The sequence below is a fragment of the Microcaecilia unicolor genome, chromosome 4 (assembly GCF_901765095.1).
Source record: "Microcaecilia unicolor chromosome 4, aMicUni1.1, whole genome shotgun sequence".
Classification (NCBI taxonomy): Eukaryota; Metazoa; Chordata; class Amphibia; order Gymnophiona; family Siphonopidae; genus Microcaecilia; species Microcaecilia unicolor.
Genome location: NC_044034.1, coordinates 74,821,379 through 74,844,067, shown reverse-complemented (window position 1 = coordinate 74,844,067; position 22,689 = coordinate 74,821,379). Strand labels below are relative to the sequence as shown.

The following is a 22,689-nucleotide window of genomic DNA, read 5'->3' as shown; positions in this document are numbered from 1 at the left end:
AGTCTAGAATTAGCAATAGAGGAGAAGGGGACGGATAAGAGAGATTTGTCTACAGAACGAAGTACACGAGGGGGGGGCGTAGGGAGAGACGAGAGTGGAGAGGTACTGTGGAGCAGCAGAGTGGATACACTTATAGTACTGTATAGTGTTTCCAAGTAGCTTCAATTTTTTTCAGGCTTACTCAGATATGTAAGACTTGTACTTCTGCTATAAGTGCATACTAATAAAATGCATTGTGATAGGCTTGCTCTCTATGTAATACATCCTGATTTGGTAGACCTCAAAAAGGCAAATCGGTAAGTTCTGATTTGCCATTTACGCATACATTATTGTTCCAAGTTCAGTGGAGAACATAGCACAAAGTGTTGTAAGACTTTTACCATAAAGAGCTTAAAACAGGGGTGGGCAACCTTTATACACAAAGGGCTATACTGATGTCGGTACTTTCCTTGTGAGTTGCAATGTTATGTAATGCTAGAACCGGAAATGCACAGAACTCCATAGACCTTATGCAATAAATAAGTAAAAATGTAACTAAAATGATAGGAATAAACTACTAGTGGCTATTATGAAAACTGTGAAATACAGAATGTAAAGTTGTAAAAACTCTGGTTAATGTTTTCTATATATACTTCCCATGGTCTTGCAGGCTACATAAAATTCAATGGTGGGCTGCAGGTTGCCCACCCTGGCTTAGTATCTGAATGAAGGCCCTGGAAACACATAAGAACCTAATTCAGGTGGCTTTGTAATGGGTGTGTTTTATTGAAGGCAAATAAAGGGGCCGTTCTACGAAAATATAGCAGTTTAGTCCAAAACTTACAGAATTTTAACACGTTTAAGCCCCAAACTAATGCTGCATCAAGATGCATTCCTCCTATTTTTTATTGCAGATGAACACACAGTACCTGCTCCTTAACATAGAAGCACAATGCGCAGTACCCTGCTCCCTGTTAACACAAAAGCACTTAGCTTAAGTGTAAGTTGCCATCTGGGCAATGCTTCCATGCCTACTTTTCACCCATGCCATGCCCCCTGCAGAAATTTTTTTTTAATTCAGTAGTGCACAGTTTAATGCGTGAAAACAGGCAAAATACCGCAAAGCCCCTTAACACAATTCCTGCATGTTAACCATGTATTAAGTTCTTAGCGGCCTTCAACAGAAGGGCCCCAAAGAAGTGGGTTTTGATGGGATTTTGAAAGTGGAGAATCTGCACCATGGGAGAGGCCAGAATCAGAAGTAAGGTGCAGCAGCAGGTATGGTGGAGATAAGTGAATCTTAAACCAAAGTGAATAAGGGGACAGAGGTTTTGGAAGAGCCCAGGAATTAGGCTGGGGCAATGGAATACACAGCTTTGAAAGTGTAGTTTTGGGGAAAAAAATACAAGGGGGGAGCCAGTGGAAGGATTTAAGAATTAAAGTAGTAGCATTGACTGTTGCATACAAAGGTGGAAGAGGGAGAGGCATGTAGGGAGGATTTAGTACTGTAATTGAGACAAAATGAGGTTTGTGCTAAAAGGGATGAAGGGAAAGGAACAGACTAGCAGGCTACTATGCTACTCAACCTACTCAGTCCTTTTCATATTTTCAGCCAGTGGAGAGCAACTGCAGTATGTCCAGACTTCAGCTAGTGGTTCAAACCCTGTGATTTGCATCTGTGACAGTGGAGTATGCTGTTTGGTACCACATTAATAGTGTTTAGCTGATTTTTTTAACCCAGTTATATAATGTAGAAAAGGCTTTAAAAGCTGGAGTCAGTCATTTCCTTGTCATCAAGCAGATGAATCCATTATGAGTGGGTTGTGTCCATCAACCAGCAGGGGGAGATAGAGAGCACTGAAAAACCATAGTGCCTCATGGCCAGCTAGCTCCATCTGCCTCTTCAGTATTCTCTATCTCCCCAGCAGGGTGGTTGCAGCTTGTTCAAGCTCCTTCAGAAAATCTGCCTGGGGTGGCTCCTATGCTTTTGCCAGTTGTAGCAGGGGTGTTGTGGCTTGCAGGGCCTCTCTATAGAAGACCCTGGGAGTACTGAGACCTCCGGTAATCCGAGGATGGCAAGTACTAAGAAGCCTGCTCGAGCCTTTCCTTTGCATGACTCCATCCAAGAGCTTATCACGGCCCGAGGGGCCTTTGAAAGTCGCCAGGGCTATGGGGCAATTATACCCTCTAAGTGAGGAGCATTTGGCGCGCCTAGCAGTGCCTAAAGTGGATGCCCTAGTCACGGTTGTGACAAAGAAAACTACCCTCCCAGTGGAAGGAGGAGTTGCCCTGAAGGACATACATGCAGGACCGTCGCCTGGAGGCAGCTATGAAACGGTCCTTTGAAATTTCAGGCCTATCCTTACGGGTGTCTGTATGCAGCTGCTACTCTGCCTGAGTCTGCCTCGCTTGGTTACAACAGGCAGTGGAACAGCCCGGAGATGGAGCGGAGCCCCTTACGGAGGTGGCACCGCGGATGGGGTCGGCCTTGTCATTTTTGGCTGACGCCCTTTATGATCTGGTCAGAGCTTCAGCTAAACAGATGGCTGTAGCGGTGGCAGCTTGCTGTCTTCTGTGGCTATGGCATTGGGCAGCTGACATAGTCTCTAAGCAAAGGTCGGTGAAGTTGCTCTTTCAAGGCCTTCTCCTGTTTGGTGAGGAGTTGGAGAAAATTGTGAAAGGCCTGGGGGATGCCAAACCCCAGCGCTTACCCGAGGGTAGGCTGCGGCCTTCTTCCAAGGGTCAGGCAGTTCCCTCCTCTTACAGATCTCGCTTCCGTGAAGCTAGAAGGTACCGCCCGGGGCGTTCTGCTGGGTTCACTTTGCGTGCCCGTTTTCAGCAGAGGAACTCCTTTCGATCGGACAAACGTTCCGTAGCAGCAGGCTCAAGACCTGGAGTTCAAGGGCGACCCTCTCAATGATGGTGCACCGGCCCCCTCCTTGATTCCTGTTATAGGAGGACGACTTTCCCTCTTTCTCGAGGAGTGGGCCAAGATTGCCTCAGATCAGTGGGTCTTGGACCTGATCAGAGAAGGCTACAGAATAGAATTCAATGCCCCGATAAGAGACGTGTTTGTGGAGTCCCGATGCGGTTCTGCCGCCAAATGGGCAGTGGTAGAGGAGACCTTGCAAGGCTTGATTCACATTGGGGCGGTTTCCCCTGTGCCTCCTGCCAAATTCAGCTCTGGCCGTTACTCCATTTACTTTGTGGTGCTGCGAAAAGGAGGGTCTTTTCGGCGTATCCTAGACTTAAAAGAAGTCAACAAGTCTCTGAACGTGCGGCATTTTCACATGGAAACCCTGCACTCCGTCATAGTGGCGGTACAGCCAGGAGAGTTTCTCACGTCTCTGGACCTGAAAGAAGCTTACTTGCACATACCAATTTGGCCCCCGCACCAGAGTTTTCTGCGTTTTGTGGTGATGGAAAAACATTTCCCGTTTCGGGCCTTGCCTTTTGGCCTCGCCACAGCTCCCCGAACCTTTTCCAAGGTAATGGTGGTAGTAGCCGCTTTTCTCAGGTGAGAGGGTATCCGGGTTCACCCGTACCTAGACGACTGGCTCATCAGAGCAGACTCTGCAGAAGAGAGTCATCAGGTTACAGCCAGAGTGGTCTCAGTACTGCAATCTCTGGGCTGGGTCGTCAATATAGCCAAAAGTCACCTGACCCCCTCTCAATCTCTAAAATATTTGGAGGGTCCGGTTCGACACAGCCTTGGGGATGGTCTTCCTACCCGAGCAAAGGCGGTGCAAGCTTCAGATCCAGGTCCGTCTGCTCCTGAGGATGCCTCGCCCGTGAGCTTGGGACATAGTTCAGCTGTTGGGGTTGATGACGGCCACTTTGGAAGTGGTGCCTTGGGCGAGAGCGCACTTGAGACCTCTGCAATGCTCCCTGCTTCAACGGTGGTCTCCAATATCTCAGGATTATCAATGCAGACTCACGTGGCTCCCTGCGGCCTGGCTCAGTATGGAGTGGTGGTGCTCAGACAGCATGCTGCGGCAAGGAATGCCGCTAGCGCTCCCCGATTGGTGCCTGGTGGTAACAGATGCCAGCCTGAAGGGCTGGGGTGCACATTGCCGGGGAAGGCATGCCCAGGGTCTTTGGACACCCGAGGAGTCGGAGTGGTCCATCAATCGCTTGCAGTTGAAAGCGATTTTCCAGGCGCTTCTGGCATTTCAATTGACCCTGGAAGGATTGGCTGTCAGAGTTCTGTCGGACAACATGACAGCAGTGGCCTACATAAATCGCCAAGGAGGCACTCAAGTGCGTAGCACTAGCAGCGCAGGCCGCGCAGATTTGCCACTGGGCCGAGCTTTATCTGCAGTTTCTGTCGGCAGCTCATATTGCAGGTCAGAGCAACGTGCAAGCCGGTTATCTGAGCAGGAATCAAATCGACCCAGCGGAGTGGGAACTTGCAGACGAAGTATTCCTGCAGATATGTGCGAAATGGGGAAAGCCCTTAATGGATCTTATGACATCAAGCACAAATGCCAAAGTCCCGTGCTTCTACAGCAGATGGAGAGATCCTCGCTCAGCAGGGTTGGATGCCTTGGCTCAAATCTAGCCTCAGGTCCTCCTGTATGTGTTCCCTCCGTGGCCCTTGATAGGGTGAGTACTTCGGCGGGTTCGGCTCCACCAAGGAGAGGTGGTTCTCATTGGCCCAGGAGGCCGTGGTATGCGGACCTCCGATGGATGCTGGTAGAGGATCCCCTGCCGTTACCTCTGGTATCGAACCTGTTGTCACAGGGCCCAGTGACCATGGAGGACGCCTGCCGCTTTGGTCTTACAGCATGACTATTGAGAGGGCGCAATTGAGAGACAAGGGATATTCCAGTAAAGTCATTTCCACTCTCCTACAGGCCCGCAAGCATTCCACTTCCGTGGCTTATGCCAGAAGTTGGCGCCAATTTGAGGCTTGATGTGCTTCTAAAACGATCACACCCATGCGGGCTTCTGTCTCGCCGATACTTGACTTTTTGCAGGCTGGTTTACAAAAAGGCTTGGCCTATAATTCCCTGCTTGTTCAAGTGGCAGCCTTAGCATGTTTTCGAGGGAAGGTTGCTGGCCTCTCTCTCTGGCTGCTTGCCCAGATGTGACACGGTTTCTTAGAGGGGTGCATCAGCTCTGTCCTCCCGTGCGGGCTCCGTGTCCAGCCTGGAACCTGGGGTTAGTTTTAAAGGCCCTTCAGTGTTCGCCCTTCGAGCCGCTTAGGCGAGCTTTGGAGAAGGATGTGACCTTATCTTTTTGGTGGCCATGACATCGTCGAGACAGGTATCTGAGCTCCAGGCGCTGTCCTGTCGAGACCCATTTCTGCAATTCTCAGAGTCCGGAGTAATGGTTCGTACCGTGCCTTCCTTCATGCCTAAGGTGGTTTCAGCGTTTCACCTAAACCAGCCTATTTTCCTGCCCTCCTTTTCTAAAGAGGAGTTTCCAGAAGCCTATGGGCAGTTGCACCTTCTGGATGTGCGAAGGGCTCTGTTGCAATATCTGCGCATGTCAAATGCCTTCAGGACCTCTGACCATCTTTTTGTTCTTTTGTCAGGTCTGCGCAGAGGGTCTCCAGCGTCTAAGGCCACTATAGCCCGTTGGCTCAAAGAAGCTATCTTTTCAGCATATTTGCTATCTGGCCTGCCTCCGCCTGAAGCTTTTAAGGCACGTTCCACAAGAGCGATTTCCTCTTCTTGGGCTGAAACTGGAGCACTCTCTCTTCAAGAGATATGTAGTGCAGCTACTTGGGCTTCTAAGCTCTCGTTTGCCCGACATTACAGGCTAGATGTGGCTGCCAGGAGAGACGCGCATTTTGGAGCACAAGTGCTGGCGCGTGGTGTGGCTTGTTCCCACCCTATCTAGGGATTGCTTTGATACATCCCACTCGTAATGGTTTCATCTGCTTGATGACAAGGAAGGGAAAATTAGGTTCTTTCTTTGGTAATTTTCTTTCCTTTAGTCATAGCAGATGAATCCATGAGCCCTCCCTCAGTGGTTCATTATGCGATTCATGTTACTTTTATGTTAAGTTTTTCCTGTAGATATGTTCCCTCATTGGGAGAAGTTGGAAAACAATCTTCAGGATTTCTGTTCAGTTACAGGAGGATGAGTTCATTCCCTCCAGGAGGATGAGTCCATTCCCTCCTTTGGCTTATAGCTCCAGTTTTGGGGCGTTCATCCGCTGTGAGGAAAGTTCATGTTGTTATGCTTTGCGGTGTAACACTGCTTTGGAAGCTTCAAATACTGAAGAGGCAGATGGAGCTAGCTGGCCATGAGGCACTATTGTTTTTCAGTGCTCTCTATCTCCCCCTGCTGGTTGATGGACACAACCTACTCGTAATGGATTCATCTGCTATGACTAAAGGAAAGAAAATTACCAAGGTAAGAACCTAATTTTCCCTTATCCTCTGGAGTACTTGAAGTAGACTGGCTAGGTATATCCGTTTTGATTTTATAGTACCTTCTAATGGAGCATCTTTTTAATTGCAATTTAATTTTTTTTCAGGCCTTTTAACATTTGGTGTGAAAGAGTCAGCAGTGGTGAATAAAGTATTTACATGCATTAATGTGCTTGTCCTGGGCTTTGTCATCGTGTCGGGCTTTGTGAAAGGATCGATCAAGAACTGGCAGCTACCAGAAATAATTAATGGAACCAATGCCACACAATTTGATAAGTATGTTCTAAAACTTTCCATCTTCTAGTGTTCTATTCTTTCACTCCCAATGGAAGTTGAGAAGAATTATACAAAAGGGGTTCAGAATCTGGAGGCACAATAACTCTGTGAACATTGAATAAATTAAGAAAAAACTTGGCATGAAGTGGGGGGGAGCCAGTGAGAAGACCCATCAAGTTTGAAAATGGGTCAGATGGGACTTGGGGGTTCCATAGAAATCAGTCTCCCCCCCCCCCCTGAAAAATGACCCTCTGCATGTCCATGGCAGAGGCCGTTCCAACTTCTACAACATAGAACCTTAACGTACAGTAGAACACAGCAGTTAGGGAATTCCTCCTTTCAAACTGCCTCATCTCTTGTCTGTATTATAGTGGCCACTTAATATTAAAACAGCTGTTTGAGAACCAGGGAATCCCAGTTCAGGTTCAATCACAGGTTCTTAACTCTCTACCTCAGGTACGAACTTAGATTGCAAACCTTTCACAGATAGGAAAATGCTCTGTAATTCATTCATGCTCTGTACCTGAATGTAACTTGTCTTGAGCTATAACTGGAAAAGGGTGTGCGCTAAATCCAGAATTTCATCTCCCTCTGCATTCTCACCCATCAAAACTACTCTCTTGAAACTGCACCCACTGCCTCACAAATTGTTACTCATATCCCTTTAACTACCCCCCTCACCTACCATCCCTATCCCCTGCAACCTCTACCCACATTAACCCCTTCCTTCTCTCTTCAGTTACACACACATTTATAGATTAGAAAGAATTCTGTGTTCTATATGATTTCCCCACTTGTTTTTCTAAATGGATAGATCTGTGTTTTCTTGAGAAATTCCTTTAAAACTTTTTTTTTCTGGCTCATTGATTTAGTGTTTGTTGTTTTTAAGTACATGCTAAAATGAGAGACCCAAATGATACAATCCGCCGATCAGTTTAGGAGGTCACAGAAATCAGAATATACACACAATAACAAAGAATAACAATCATGTGTAGAACCACTGCAGAACCCAATGTCATCTGAATCTGCCAGGTAGCACTTCTGATGAATCTAATGCTGGTATGAACAACGTGGTTTTAATATGCTGTCTAAATAAAATCAAGTCCATTGTTCAAAACCTTATAGGTAGGACATCTCGCCATAGAGGAACTATGAAGCATGAACAAATGGTTGTCCTTTTAATATCCCTTAAGAGACACATCAAAAGCACATTGCTGGGATAGATGTAACAGGCACCAAAGTCATTTGTATGCACTAACATATATCAAATAAGCCTTTAAAAAAAAAAAAGATTTTACAAACATTTTTGAAGCCAAAATGAGACCCTTTCTTATAGCAAACCTAAATTCATTCTGCATCCAAATTGGTTCAGTGGGCAGCCACTACAGGAATGTCTTCTCAGTTGTTGGCCCCTGGTGTTACAGAAGTATGACCTTCATCTTCCTTGGACCCTGCTGGTTGCCAGAATATGCAGTGGTGGTTGTCATCCAGGAATTTGACCGTTGGAGTTCCCTTTCCGATAACACACTAGGAGGTGGTGACAACGGATACCAGCAAGTTGGGTTGGGGAGTTCATTACAAGTTTGATTTGGCACAGGATGGAACAGGAGTCTTGGTCAATAAATCCCTTGGAGCTCGGGGCAATATGGAATGCCTTATGTAACTATGCTTCTTTTCTGGTGAGGGCCCCAGTCTGAGTGTCAGCGGTGGCTTAAATCAACAAGCAAGAAAGGACCTATTCCCTCGGTGGTCAATAAATCTCTTGGAGCTCAGGGCAATGCGGAATGCCTTATACAATTATGCTGCTTTTCTGGTTGGGGCCCCAGTCTGAATTTTCTCTGACAACGTGACAGCAGTGGCTTAAATCAACAAGCAAGAAAGGACCTATGGCCATTCCATGGCTGTGGAGGCGGTCTCCTTTGTGAACTGGGTGCTTGTTGGCAGCTCACATTGCTGGGTCCTTGAATGTGTAGGTGGACTTTTTCAGCAGGCACTCATTAGACCTGGGAAAATGGGAGCTATCCAGCCAGGGTTTTCAGTGGACCAATGGGGTTCTCCATTTCTGAACTTCATGGCAACGAAAAGGAATGCCAGAGTGTCCATGTTCTTCAGCCATCAGAAAGAACCAGACTCGAAGGAGATCAGTGCCCTACTGCAGCCCTGGCCAGAGACTATGTATGTCTTCCCTCCTTGGTCCATAGTAGGATGCGTGTCGAAAAGGATCACATTGCACTGTGGTCTAATAATGCTAATGGGAGATCTGTGCCTCTTTGGACTTACGGCTTGACCATTGAAAGGGTTTCTGAGACGAAAAGGTTATTCTGGTTCGATTATTGCTACTTTGCTTCAGGCTCATAAATGCTCTACATCCATGGTGTATGTGAGGGTGTGGAGCACATTAGAGTGCTGGTGTTCTGAGTGCAGACTTTTTCCCTTCTCTGCTCAGATTACACACATCTTAATGTTTCTCCAGGTAGACCTTCAGAAAGGATTGGCATTGGGTTCTCTGAGTTCAGTCTGCGGCTTTAGCCTGTTTCAGGAGCTGACTACAGAAGACATCTCTTGCGGCTCACCTTGATATTGTTTTGATTCTTGAAGGGAGCGAGCCACTTGCGGCCTCCTTTTTGTACACCATGTCCAGAGTGGAGCCTTTAATTTAGTCCTTCAGGCTGTTCAGAAGCTTCCTTTTAAGCCACTCTGGACAGCCTCCATGAAAGATCTTATGCTAAAGACAGTGTTCTTGGTGGCTGTTGTTTGTAAGTAGGGTTTCAGAGCTTCAGGCTCTCTTGTTGGGATCCCTTTCTTTGCTTTTCGGAGGTAGGGGTCCCTCTGTGCACATTTCCTTCCTTTACTTGAAAAGTGGTATCAGCATTTCATCTCAACCAATCTGTAGATTTTCCTCCTTTTGCAGAGAGGACGAAGAAGCTCAGTATCCTTCCTTGAGGCTTCTCAGTGTGCATAGTCCTCATAAGGCCTCATGGCTTCAAAGCCCACAATTGCTAGATGGCTGAGGGATACGATCACGTCAGCTTATTTGCTTGCATGGAAGCAGGCTCCTCAGGCCTTACAGGCTCATTTTATGAGGCATACAGTGGCATCCTGGGTGGAGACTACCTTACTGTTTCCGACGGATGTTTGGATGTGGTGGATGCTGCTTACCTTTACCAAGCACTACAGGGTGGATGTTGGTGGCACGTTTGGAAGCTGGTTTTGGGGCTTTGGTTCTCAGGGTGGTAGTGGCACCAGGATCTCGCCCACTCTAGAGATTGCTTTTGAACATTCCACTGGTTCTGGAATAGTGGGAAGCTATGTAATAAAAGGAGAAATTAGGTCTTACCTGATCATTTTCTTTCCATTAGTCCTTCCCACTATTCCAGAGGCTCACCCAAGGTTTCTGAGATATTTGATCGGTGCAAAGTAGTGGCTTGTGGCTCAAATAACGACTGTCACCTTGCATGGTGCTTCCTGCGTATCTCTTGTTCACTACAAGTTGTCCAGAGAAGAGAGGGTCCACACATTTTGCTCATCTATTAGTGTTAGGTTAGTAAGTTGTTTTAAGGTTGTTGTGTTTGTTCTGAGTTTCTTCTTACTGCCTGTCTGCGTAAATACTGAGGAGCTGGATGGGATGCCAAAAGAGATGACACGGCTCATTTTTCAGTTCTCGAACTCCACCTGCTGGTTGATGGATCCAGCTATCCCACAGGTTCTGGAATAGTGGGAAAAACTAACGGAAAAATAATTATCAGGTAAGACCTAACTTCTTTCACTTTAGCCCTCTGGCCTCCACCCAACAAAAGGAATGGGTTGAGCAGCACTCCTTACCTTTACTGCTGTCTCTTCTGTTGAAATTGGAATTATATGGGGCACTGTTGACTCGTGAGCCCCTCTGGCCCTGTGTGGTTTCATCTTCAGAAGGAAAGCCAGCAGTAGTTTTCTCTGATATGATAGAAATGTTGAAATATCTCAAGGGCATTAATGTACTGGAAGTGAGCCTTTTTCAGCTGAAGGAAAACTCTGGAATGAGGGGGCATACGATGAAGTTAAGAGGGAATAGGCTTAGGAGGAATCTAAGAAAGTATTATTTCACGGAAAAGGTGGTGGAGGTCATGGGGTCGAGTACTGTGTCAGAATTTAAGAAAGCGTGGGTAAGCATGTGGGATCCCTTAGGAAAAGAAAGAGGGGTTACAGAGGATGTGCAGACTGGATGGGCCATTTGGCCTTTATATGCCATTATGTTTCTGATTTCCACAATGGTTTCTAAAATCCGAATGTGGAAGAACAGTTCTAGAAACATTCAAAAGGTTATTAAGAATAAGAAACCAAAAAGTATTCAATCCCCTTGACTCAGTATTGGGTTGAAGCTCCTTTTGCAGCAATAATAGCCTTGATCATTTAGAATAAGTGAAATGGGTAGGAGAGGTACCCGTTCTTTGCAGAATAGCTCTAGCGCTTTCATGTTGACTGGAGATCATCTAAGTGGCAGCCTTCATTTTACCACAGATTTTTCTATTGAATTCAGGACTGGGCCACTCGAACATTCACTTTCTTATTGCTGAGCCACTCTATTGTTTGTTTTTTGCTTTGTTCTTAGGATCATTGTTCTCTTGAAAGGTGAATTTGTCCATGTCAGGCAGAGTGGAGCAGGTTTTCCTCCTGAACTTTGCACTATTTATATTTCTCCGAGGACAAGCAGGCTGCTTGTTCTCATGACTGGGTTGACGTCCACGGCAGCCCCCACCAACCGGAACAAAAACTTTGCGGGCGGTCCCGCACGCAAGGCACGCCCACCGCGCATGCGCGGCCGTCTTCCCGCCCGTGCGCGACCGTTCCCGCTCAGTCTTTTCTTTTCCGCGCTGGAGAGAGCCGCGTTCGTCTCTCTCTGTCAGCCCTGGAAACCGGACCGCGCCTTAGACGCGAGTTTTCTTCGTTGTTGTTCTTCGTTTGTTTTCTTCTGTTTCTTTTCAAAAAAAAAGAAAGAAAAACTTTTCTTTTACTCCCATCGTACTTTTAGCGGGGGGGGGGGGGGGGCCTCGTTGCGGCCTTGTGGCCGCGCGGTCGATTTATTTTTCGGGTGTGCTTTTTACCGCCACCATCGACGACTTTGACTTCGCCGACGCGATTTTTCCGTCTATGTCCTCGAAGGACCCGAGTGGATTTAAGAAGTGTGGTCGGTGCGGCCGGCATATCTCGCAGACCGACACTCACGCTTGGTGCCTCCAGTGCCTCGGGCCGGAGCACGATACCAAGACGTGCACCTTGTGTCTCGGTTTACGGAAACGGACACGGGTGGCGAGGCAAGTTCTTCGGGACCATCTTTTTGGAACTTGCGCCGGCCCCTCGACTTCGACGGCATTGGTGTCGACGGCCGGATCTTCGGTACCGGTACCGATGTCCACGAAATCGGCACCGACCCCAGGAGCACAAGTTCCGTTGGCCCGCCAGTCTTCCAGAGATGGCAGGGGTGAGTGGCCGCGCGGGCAATCGGCCCCGGTCACTCCCTCTACCCAGGGCCATCGGGACTGAACCCTGTCGGATCCGATCCCTCGAGGCCGAGGGGGATCTACCTCTTCCTCTTCGGTGCCGCCGAGCGCCGATGACGGGCACTGGAAGAAGGCTAAAAAGCACCGGCATCGGTCGCCCACGGCACATGTGGCTACCAGCTCCGGCTCCAGAGATGACTCGACGCCGAGGAAGCGGCAGCGCCGGGAGGAGCGTTCCCCCTCGGTGGTAGAGGTATCGCTACGTCAGGGCACGAGCACTTCAGTGCCGTCTCCTGGACCCGAGCAGATTCCGGCACCGGCACCTCCACCGGCCCCCTCGCCTTTCCCGACAGCAGGCCTTGACGAGTGCCTCCGAGCCATCCTTCCAGGGATCCTGGAAGGGCTGATGCGCCAGACTGTGCCGGCGCTGTTGATGGAGGCGCCGGCGTGCTCTAGCCCGGTGCCGAGGCCTTCGACGCCGCTTGCGGCGCCGGTCTCGACCGCCACGCAGGTGGAGTCGACGTCGATGGAGGGAGCTTCATCCCTGCCGGCGCGAGAGTCCACCGCTCGACGACGCCACCGAGGACTCGGTGCCTCGAAGTCGAGCTGGGCCCGGTTGAGGTCTGAGCTACAGGAGCTCATGTCCGACACTGAGGAAGAGGCCTCGTGGGGGGAGGAGGAGGACCCCAGATATTTCTCCTCAGAGGAGTCTGTGGGCCTTCCCTCCGAACCCACTCCTTCACCGGAGAGGAAGCTTTCGCCCCCTGAGAGCCTCTACTTTGCCTCCTTCGTCAGGGATATGTCTATTTGCATTCCCTTTCCCGTGGTCTCTGTGGATGAGCCGAGGGCCGAGATGCTCGAGGTCCTCGACTATCCATCACCACCTAGAGAGTCCTCCACGGTACCGTTGCACAATGTCCTCAAAGAGACAATGCTTTGGAACTGGTTGAGACCTTTATCTAATCCCACCATCCCCAAGAAAGCGGAGTCCCAATACAGGATCCACTCAGACCCAGAGTTAATGTGGCCTCAATTGCTTCAGCTCGGCGGTCGTGGACTCTGCTCTCAAGAGGGCACGGAGTTCAAGGGATACCGCTTCGGCGCCCCCGGGGCGGGAGTCTCGCACTCTGGACTCGTTTGGGAGGAAGGCCTACCAATCTTCAATGCTCGTGACCCACATCCAATCTTACCAGCTCTACACGAGCATACACATGCGGAATAATGTGAAGCAACTGGCGGACCTTGTCGACAAGCTCCCCCCGGAGCAGTCCAGGCCGTTTCAGGAAGTGGTCAGGCAGCTGAAGGCGTGCAGAAAGTTCCTGTCCAGGGGTATTTATGACACCTGTGATGTGGCATCTCGAGCTGCGGCCCAAGGTATAGTGATGCGCAGACTCTCATGGCTGCGTGCCTCTGACCTGGACAACCGCACCCAGCAGCGGCTGGCTGATGTCCCTTGCCGGGGGGATAATATTTTCGGCGAGAAGGTCGAGCAGTTGGTGGACCAACTACATCAGCGGGAAACCGCCCTCGACAAGCTCTCCCACCGGGCGCCTTCAGCATCCTCCTCTGCAGGTGGACGTTTTTCCCGGGCCCTACACCTTAAACAAGCGCAGGTACACCCAGCCGGCCCGAAGGCCTCATCAAGCACAGGGACAGTCCCAGCGCGCTCGTTCCCGTCAACAGCGTGCGCCTAAGCAGCCCCCTGCGCCTCCACAGCAAAAACCGGGGACGGGTTTTTGACTGGATCCATGGGAACATAGCTACCATCAAAGTGTCCGTACCGGATGATCTGCCAGTCGGGGGGAGGTTGAAAGTTTTTCACCAAAGGTTGGCCTCTAATAACCTCCGACCAGTGGGTTCTCCAAATAGTGCGTTGCGGATACGCCCTGAATTTGGCCTCCACTCCACCAAATTGTCCTCCGGGAGCCCAATCCTTCAGCTCCCATCACAAGCAGGTACTTGCAGAGGAACTCTCCGCCCTTCTCAGCGCCAATGCGGTCAAGCCCGTGCCACCCGGGCAGGAAGGGCAGGGATTCTATTCCAGGTACTTCCTTGTGGAAAAGAAAACAGGGGGGATGCGCCCCATCCTAGACCTGAGAGGCCTGAACAAATACCTGGTCAAAGAGAGGTTCAGGATGCTTTCCTTGGGCACCCTTCTACCAATGATTCAGAAAGACGATTGGCTATGTTCCCTGGATTTAAAGGACGCATACACTCACATCCCGATACTGCCAGCTCACAGACAGTATCTCAGATTCCGTTTGGGAACATGGCACTTTCAGTACTGTGTGCTGCCCTTTGGGCTCGCCTCTGCGCCTCGAGTGTTCACAAAGTGCCTCGTGGTGGTGGCGGCGTACTTGCGCAAGCTGGGAGTGCACGTGTTCCCGTACCTCGACGATTGGCTGGTCAAGAACACCTCAGAGGCAGAGCCCTTCAGTCCATGCAGTGCACTATCCACCTTCTGGAGCTGCTGGGGTTTGTGATAAATTACCCAAAGTCCCATCTGCAGCCAGTCCAATCTCTGGAATTCATAGGAGCTCTGCTGAATTCACAGACGGCTCAGGCCTTTCTTCCCGAAGCAAGGGCGCATAACCTTCTGTCCCTTGCTTCCCAGACCAGAGTGTCTCAGCAGGTCACGGCTCGGCACATGTTGAGACTCCTGGGTCACATGGCCTCCACAGTTCATGTGACTCCCATGGCTCGCCTTCACATGAGACCTGCTCAATGGACCCTAGTTTCCCAGTGGTGTCAAGCCACCAGGAGTCTAGAAGATGTCGTCCGCCTCTCCATCAGTTGCCGCAGTTCACTGCACTGGTGGACCATTCGGACCAATTTGACCCTGGGACGTCCATTCCAAATTCCGCAGCCCACGAAAGTGCTGACGACGGACGCATCTCGCCTGGGGTGGGGAGCTCATGTCGATGGGCTTCACACCCAGGGACTGTGGTCCCTCCAGGAACAGGATCTTCAGATCAACCTCCTGGAGCTCCGAGCGGTCTGGAACGCACTAAAGGCCTTCAGAGATCGGCTGTCCTGTCAAATTATCCAAATTCGGACAGACAATCAGGTTGCAATGTATTACATCAACAAGCAGGGGGGCACCGGATCTCGCCCCCTGTGTCAGGAAGCCGTCGGGATGTGGCGCTGGGCCTGACAGTTCGGCATGCTTCTCCAAGCCACATACCTGGCAGGCGTAAACAACTGTCTGGCTGACAGACTGAGCAGAGTCATGCAACCGCACGAGTGGTCGCTCCATTCCAGAGTGGTACGCAAGATCTTCCGAGAGTGGGGCACTCCCTCGGTGGACCTTTTCGCGCCTCAGACCAACCACAAGCTGCCTCTGTTCCAGACTCCAGGTGCAAGGCAGACTAGCGTCGGATGCCTTTCTCCTCCATTGGGGGACCGGCCTCCTGTATGCTTATCCTCCCATACCTTTGGTGGGGAAGACCTTACTGAAGCTCAAGCAAGACCGCGGCACCATGATTCTGATAGCGCCTTTTTGGCCCCCGTCAGATCTGGTTCCCTCTACTTCTGGAGTTGTCCTCCGAAGAACCGTGGAGATTGGAGTGTTTTCCGACTCTCATTTCGCAGAACGACGGAGCGCTTCTGCACCCCAACCTTCAGTCTCTGGCTCTCACGGCCTGGATGTTGAGGGCGTAGACTTTGCTTCGTTGGGTCTGTCTGAGGGTGTCTCCCGCATCTTGCTTGTCTCTAGGAAGGATTCCACTAAAAAGAGTTACTTTTTCAAGTGGTGGAGGTTTGTCGTTTGGTGTGAGAGCAAGGCCCTAGAACCTCGTTCTTGTCCTACACAGAACCTCCTTGAATACCTTCTGCACTTATCAGAGTCTGGTCTCAAGACCAACTCAGTAAAGAATCACCTTAGTGCAATTAGTGCTTACCATCATCGTGTAGAAGGTAAAGCCATCTCTGGAGAGCCTTTGGTTGTCCGATTTATGAGAGGCTTGCTCTTGTCAAGGCCCCCTGTCAAGCCTCCTGCAGTGTCATGGGATCTCAACGTAGTCCTCACCCAGCTGATGAAACCTCCTTTTGAGCCAGTGAATTCCTGCCATCTGAAGTACTTGACCTGGAAGGTCATTTTCTTGGTGGCAGTTACTTCAGCTCGTAGAGTCAGTGAGCTTCAAGCCCTGGTAGCTCATGCTCCTTATACAAAATTTCATCATAATAGGGTAGTACTCCGCACTCACCCCAAGTTTCTGCCAAAGGTGGTGTCGGAGTTCCATCTTAACCAGTCAATTGTCTTGCCAACATTCTTTCCCAGACCGTATACCCGCCCTGCTGAACGTCAGTTGCACACATTGGACTGCAAGCGAGCTTTGGCCTTCTATCTGGAGCGGACACAGCCCCATAGACAGTCCGCCCAATTGTTTATTTCCTTCGACCCCAATAGGAAAGGGGTCGCTGTCGGGAAACGCACCATCTCCAATTGGCTAGCAGATTGCATTTCCTTCACTTATGCCCAGGCTGGGCTGACTCTTGAGGGTCATGTCATGGCTCATAGTGTCAGAGCCATGGCAGCGTCGGTGGCCCACTTGAAGTCAGCCACTATTGAAGAGATTTGCAAAGCTGCGACGTGGTCATCTGTCCACACATTCACATCTCATTACTGCCTCCAGCAGGATACCCGACGCGACAGTCGGTTCGGGCAGTCGGTGCTGCAGAATCTGTTTGGGGTTTAAATCCAACTCCACCCTCCAGGACCCGAATTTATTCTGGTCAGGCTGCACTCTGTTAGTTGTTCTTCGTAGGTCAATTTCTGTTATACCCTCACCGTTGCGAGGTTCAATTGACCTGGGTTCTTGTTTTGAGTGAGCCTGAGAGCTAGGGATACCCCAGTCGTGAGAACAAGCAGCCTGCTTGTCCTGGGAGAAAGCGAATGATACATACCTGTAGCAGGTGTTCTCCGAGGACAGCAGGCTGATTGTTCTCACCTACCCTCCCTCCTCCCCTTGGAGTTGCGTTTACTCATTAATTTGCTTGTCATTCAACTGAGCGGGAGCGGTCGCGCACGGGCGGGAAGAAGGCCGCGCATGCGCAGTGGGCGTGCCTTGCGTGCGGGACCGCCCGCGAAGTTTTTGTTCCGGTTGGTGGGGGCTGCCGTGGACGTCAACCCAGTCGTGAGAACAATCAGCCTGCTGTCCTCGGAGAACACCTGCTACAGGTATGTATCATTCGCTTTCCCTTGATATTCACGAGCTTCCCTGTTCCTACTGCAAAGCATCCTTGCAACACTACTACTACTACTATTTAGCATTTCTATAGCGCTACAAGGCGTACGCAGCGCTGCACAAATATAGAAGAAAGACAGTCCCTGCTCAAAGAGCTTACAAAATGCTTCTCTTCGTTTTGCTTTAGGGATTATATTAGCAGGTGATGTGCTGTGTGTTGTATATGAAGTGCTTCAAATTGAAATATGATTAATGAATGTACATATAAACCTTTAACTATAGAGTATATTGGAGAAAAATTCTTGAGACCTCCAGTGGAGAATTCAGGTGGAAATAATCTTTGATACCTTCACTGGTTCTGGTTTTTAATTTTGCTTTATCTTGAAATTACTCCAAAACTTTATGTTGAAATCGCTCTAAAACTCTCTTCATAAATGCATATATTCTCAAAAGTGTACAAACTTTTATATATCTGTGTAGAAAATCAATCACGTAGCTTAAAGCGTTGTCTCCGGGGGGATCTTATTGTCTGACTTGAGTATGTTTCGCCTACTGGCTGTATCGAGGATCAACCCCCTGTGTTAAAAAAAAAAAAAAATCCCCAAAAGCCTGAGGTCACGTGACGCCATGCTGGAGGACAGGTGCTAGGCTCAGTAGCTACGGGCCCTTGGCTGTTCCCCGAGATTTTTTCATAAGATAATTGCACCTCGCGAGGCTTAAAACTATTCAAGGTAACGTGAAATGGACTCCGGAAAGCTGGAACTGAGAAGAAGAAAAAAGTATTAATGGCGACCAGATCGACGCAAAAAGATAGAGCTAAAGGGAAAGTCACGGAGGACAAGATGGCAGCCGATTCGAGACCCGCTAGCTCCACTGTATCCTCGGCGTGCGTGTCTGAAATTACCACAGAAATGTCTGCAGTGATGGAAGAGTTATTAGAGCAACTATTTGCCCCTTTGGACTCAAAGTTAGAATGCATGCAACTTCAGCTAACCGAATTTGCTAAGGACTGTACGACTTTCCAACAGAGAACCAGTGATGTGGAAGATAGGGTCACTGTGATTGAATCAACACAAGACTCCATGATTAAAAAGATTACAGCTTTGGAGGCTGGTGGGGTTACCCGAAAAAATTTAATCTGCTTTGAGTTCTTGACAATGGAGGGGGGGGGGGGAAACGGAGTGTTCCCCCCCCCCCCTTTTTTTTTTCCCTCTTCTTCTTAACTGGTGTGCTTTTGATAATCCGGATGTTTATGGAGGCTGAGTGGGGACAGACATGTATGTAACTGCATGGGGGAACTGGGGGGGGAGGTGTTGGGCTACTCTTAGGAAAGGGTTGGTAAGAGGTTTGAAGAGGGAGGGGGGAGGGGACTGGGAGAGGGGGGAGAATAAAGCGAACAGATAAGGAGGAAGCGACTTCCAGTATAAGGCGTTTGTTGGGGGTTATTAGATTGAAATTGCAGACTGGGAATGAGATGGATCAGGAGGCACACTTAGGCAGAGGGGGTGAGCTGGGATGCCCCCTCCCCAATAGGGGGGTGTATTGTCATTGGGAGACATCCAGGTAGTCATGTGTATGCTGAATTTGGTGTCATGGAATGTGGGGGGCATTAGCTCACCCTTAAAAAGAAAAAATTTTACAGCATTTTCAAAAGCACAAAATTGATATTGCTTTGTTACAGGAAACGCATCTGAGCGCGAAAGAACACGCTAAGTTGAAAACTTGGTGGGTGGCAGCATGCGAAGCAGCGGCATCTCAGGGGAAGAAGGGAGGGGTAGCTATATTTGGTTAGGAAGGGGGTAGTGGATAAAATTTAATTGCCACGGATCCCGCAGGCAGGTATGTTTTAATAGGTCCAATACTGTATAGTCACTTCTATCTTGTATGTAACCTCTATGCTCCCAATCACTATGATAAAATATTTTAGAAATCAGTAGTTAATCTTTTGCTCTAGCACAGAGCTAGATCTCTGTTGATAGGGGGAGACTTTAATGCAGTATTGGACCCTGGATTAATTGGCGAACGCCATTACGGTACTATGTAACCCACATTGAGCCTGCAAATAGGTGGGAAAATGTGGGGTACAAATGTAACAAATAAATAGGTCATCTCCAGGGGTAGCGACATCATATCATCTAAACAGAGGACTGCTGCAGTTAAGTCAGGTGTTCGATTCGGTCGATGTTTGGAGAGCATTACACCCCATGGAAAGGGACTATACACACTGCTCGTGGGCACACTCAATGCAAGCTCGGATAGATTATATCCTGATGTCCAGGAGTGAATTCGGTAGAGTGGAACAGGTAGAAATTGGCCCCTGTACTATCTTGGACCATGCCTGGGTGAAGATGTGGTGGTTTGTGGGAAGCAATTTGCCCCGAACTGGACACTGGGTTTTCCCATTAGAGCTATATAAAGATGTGAGCTTTCAGGAACGCATTATAACATGCTGGAAAACATACAAGGTACATAATGCGATCCATGAGGAGGACCCAGTGTTGTACTGGGAAGCAGCAAAGACCGCCTTGCGGGGAGAAATAAGTTATTTCCATCATGTGAGAAAGGTGAGAGATGGAAATTTTGAGACTAAGTTCGAAAATTAGTAGGGCTAGACGGCACTGGGGGGGCCAGTCCGTCAAGGGAACAACTTCAACAACCCTTGGACTTACAGACAGCACTGAATTCTCTTATTTACCAGAGGGCCCTTAAGTCGCAGGTGTATTACAGGTATATGTTATATCATGGAAATAAGGCAGGGAGGCTGATGGCTTGTCTGATTCACCCAAAAGAGGGGGCCCTCACAAAATCCTGACCCTACAGGGGGAATGGGGGATTAGAGCTCTTACAGATGAGGCAATAAGAGATACCTTTTACAATTATTACGGTCAACTTTATGCCCCACCTTTGAAAGAGGGTCTTCCAGGCTCTTTGTATTTGGAAAATTTGATATTGCCCACCATAGATCCAGAAGACAAGAGAGTACATGAACGAGCCCATGCAAGAAGATGAAGTAGCACTGGCTATCACTCGCAGCCCTATGTTAAAAGCTCCTGAACCGGACGGATTTCGGACAGATTTTTATAAATTAATGGGAGGTGAGGTGGTGCCTCCCCTCACGAGCCTTTTCAGTAGGATCGTGGAGGCGGAGACCGTGCCATCATCGTTGGACGTAGCTCACATTGTTTTGGCCAAGCCAGGCTGGGACCCTACGCTTCCAGAGTCTTACCGCTCAATTTCACTTTTGAACTATGAAGCTAAACTACTGGCAAAAATAATGGCCAGTCAGTTTGTGTGAGTTTTGCCTAGTATTATTCATGAAGCGCAGGGACGATTGGTGGCAAAAAAATATCTGAACAATACTTTGGAGTATAGACAACAGAAAGTCTTGCTTTCCCTACTCATTAGCTTCGATGCAGAAAAAGCGTTCAATAGGGTGCGTTGGGAATTTATATTTGCCTCTTTGACCGTTTACAGATTCACGGGACGCTTTCTCTCAGTCATTAGAGCGTTGTACTCGGCGCCTACGGCGCGAGTACTGGTGAATGGACAACTATCAAAGGCTTTTCTGATACTTAGAGGGCCCCGGCAGGGATGCCCTTTATCACCGTTGCTTTTCGTGTTGACGTTAGATCCTCTCCTCAGAGATATTATGGAAAATCCAGAGGTTAGGGGTATTCAAATAGGATCTTTTCATTTCAAAGGAGCTGCATTTGCAGACCTTTTAGTGCATTTGGCGAGCCCAAGGGAATCCCTTACAGCTTTGCTAGAACTATTTCATGAGTATGGGGATTATGCAGGGTTTTGCCTTAACCTAGATAAATCGGAGGCACTGCCATCCTCGTCGAAACTTCAAAAGGACTGGGGCTGGACTTTCCCACTGAGATGGGCGGTGGATTCTTTTCGGTATCTAGGCATCCATTTAGCCATGGATGCTGCATCCCTGTACCGGCTTAATGTTGGGTTTCTCATGGAAAATACCAAGCGGCGGTTAGAGGAGTGGAAGGACCTTCCTTTATCTTTGTTGTTCCAGATAAATCTGCTGAATGGTCCAGTTTCCACGATGGTTGTGTGTGCTACAATCAATCCCACTCAGGATTACAAAGAAGGATGTGAGAGAGGCCTGTATTGGCTATTTAGTGGCTTCGGTTGGGCAAAGAAGAAACCGAAGATGCGTTTCAGTCATGATAGATGACTGGAGGAGGGGAGGTATGGGTCTCCCCAATCTGCAGCAATACAGTCAAGCATGCTTGTTGCGACATCTGGGAGACTGGTTTGGCCGGACACCAACAGAACTAGAAGATCTTTATTATGCACCACATAAATTTTTCTCATTGCTACGCTTGTCTACATCCAAACCCCCTATCATTTGAAAAGGAGTTCAGACCATTGTAGGAAATGTGGCGACTTATGGCTGGGAGCTAACCTCTTAGTGTCGGATCAACTTACTATCAGAGGAAATGTCTTCACCCAGGGATGGACTATCTGATATTTGTGGAGTGGGAGGTTGCAGGACCGAGTGGGGCAACATTGGGGTAATCGATTTGCATACGAGGAACTCAAGCATTATGTTGCGTCCTTAGATGGGATGCACTTGGGGGATAAAATCCGAACGTTTTTTCAAGAGGTTGAAATTAGAGGCCTATCTGTTTCGGGTCTTCGTCAGGCCCTGATCAAAGAGATTCCTGATAAAGATTTCTCGTGGTTGAAAGTTAGATGGGAGGAGGATCTAGGGGTGCAACTAGGGGACTAGGATGTCGCTGCTACGTTCAGGGGAATCTTCTTGCTCACTACAGAGGTGAGGCTTAGAGAATGTGGCTATCTGGTAATAATTTGTGCTTACTGGACTAAAGTACACCTGGCACACGTTGGATGGGGGGGGGGGGGGGGGAGCCGGGATGCCCTAAATGTAACCAACAGAGACAAACATACTCTCATGCTGTCTGGTGGTGTCCTAAAGTAAAAGATTTTGGGGGACGGGTCAAGGATTTATCATCACACATACTGGCCTGTAATGTCCGAGGGACAGTGGAACAGGTACTATTGGATAAACCGGGCGCGTTTAGGCCCCTTGCTAGAGACAATATTATTTTGTGCCTGAAGCTTAGCCTGGTAGCCATGAAAGTAATTTTGCAATATTGGACTTCCTCAGACCGTCCGGCATTTTGGCATTGGCAAAACCAGGTGCATATTCTGGCTAGCTGGGAGGCTAGAGGCTCCCATAAATGCAGACAATTATTTTTGAAGATTTGGAACCCTTATCTACAAGTACTGAGTCAACAGGGCCGCATCCTTCTTATTAACAATATATAGGAATGGTAGGCCTTGTTTGGGTAGTAGAAGGAAGGGGGGAGGACTGGGGAAGGACGAGAGACTAGAGGATGGGAT

General features: G+C 48.9%; 1 protein-coding gene across 1 annotated transcript in view; it reads left to right on the top strand.

Annotated features, from left to right (window-relative positions):
- Positions 1 to 22,689, top strand: part of SLC7A1 (solute carrier family 7 member 1) — a 126,624-nt gene that overhangs the window by 59,535 nt on the left and 44,400 nt on the right. Inside the window, exon 4 of the mRNA XM_030200354.1 lies at positions 6,470 to 6,638. Within this exon, the coding sequence (XP_030056214.1) occupies positions 6,470 to 6,638 (169 nt within the window). The remainder of the gene's footprint in view (positions 1 to 6,469; positions 6,639 to 22,689) is intronic.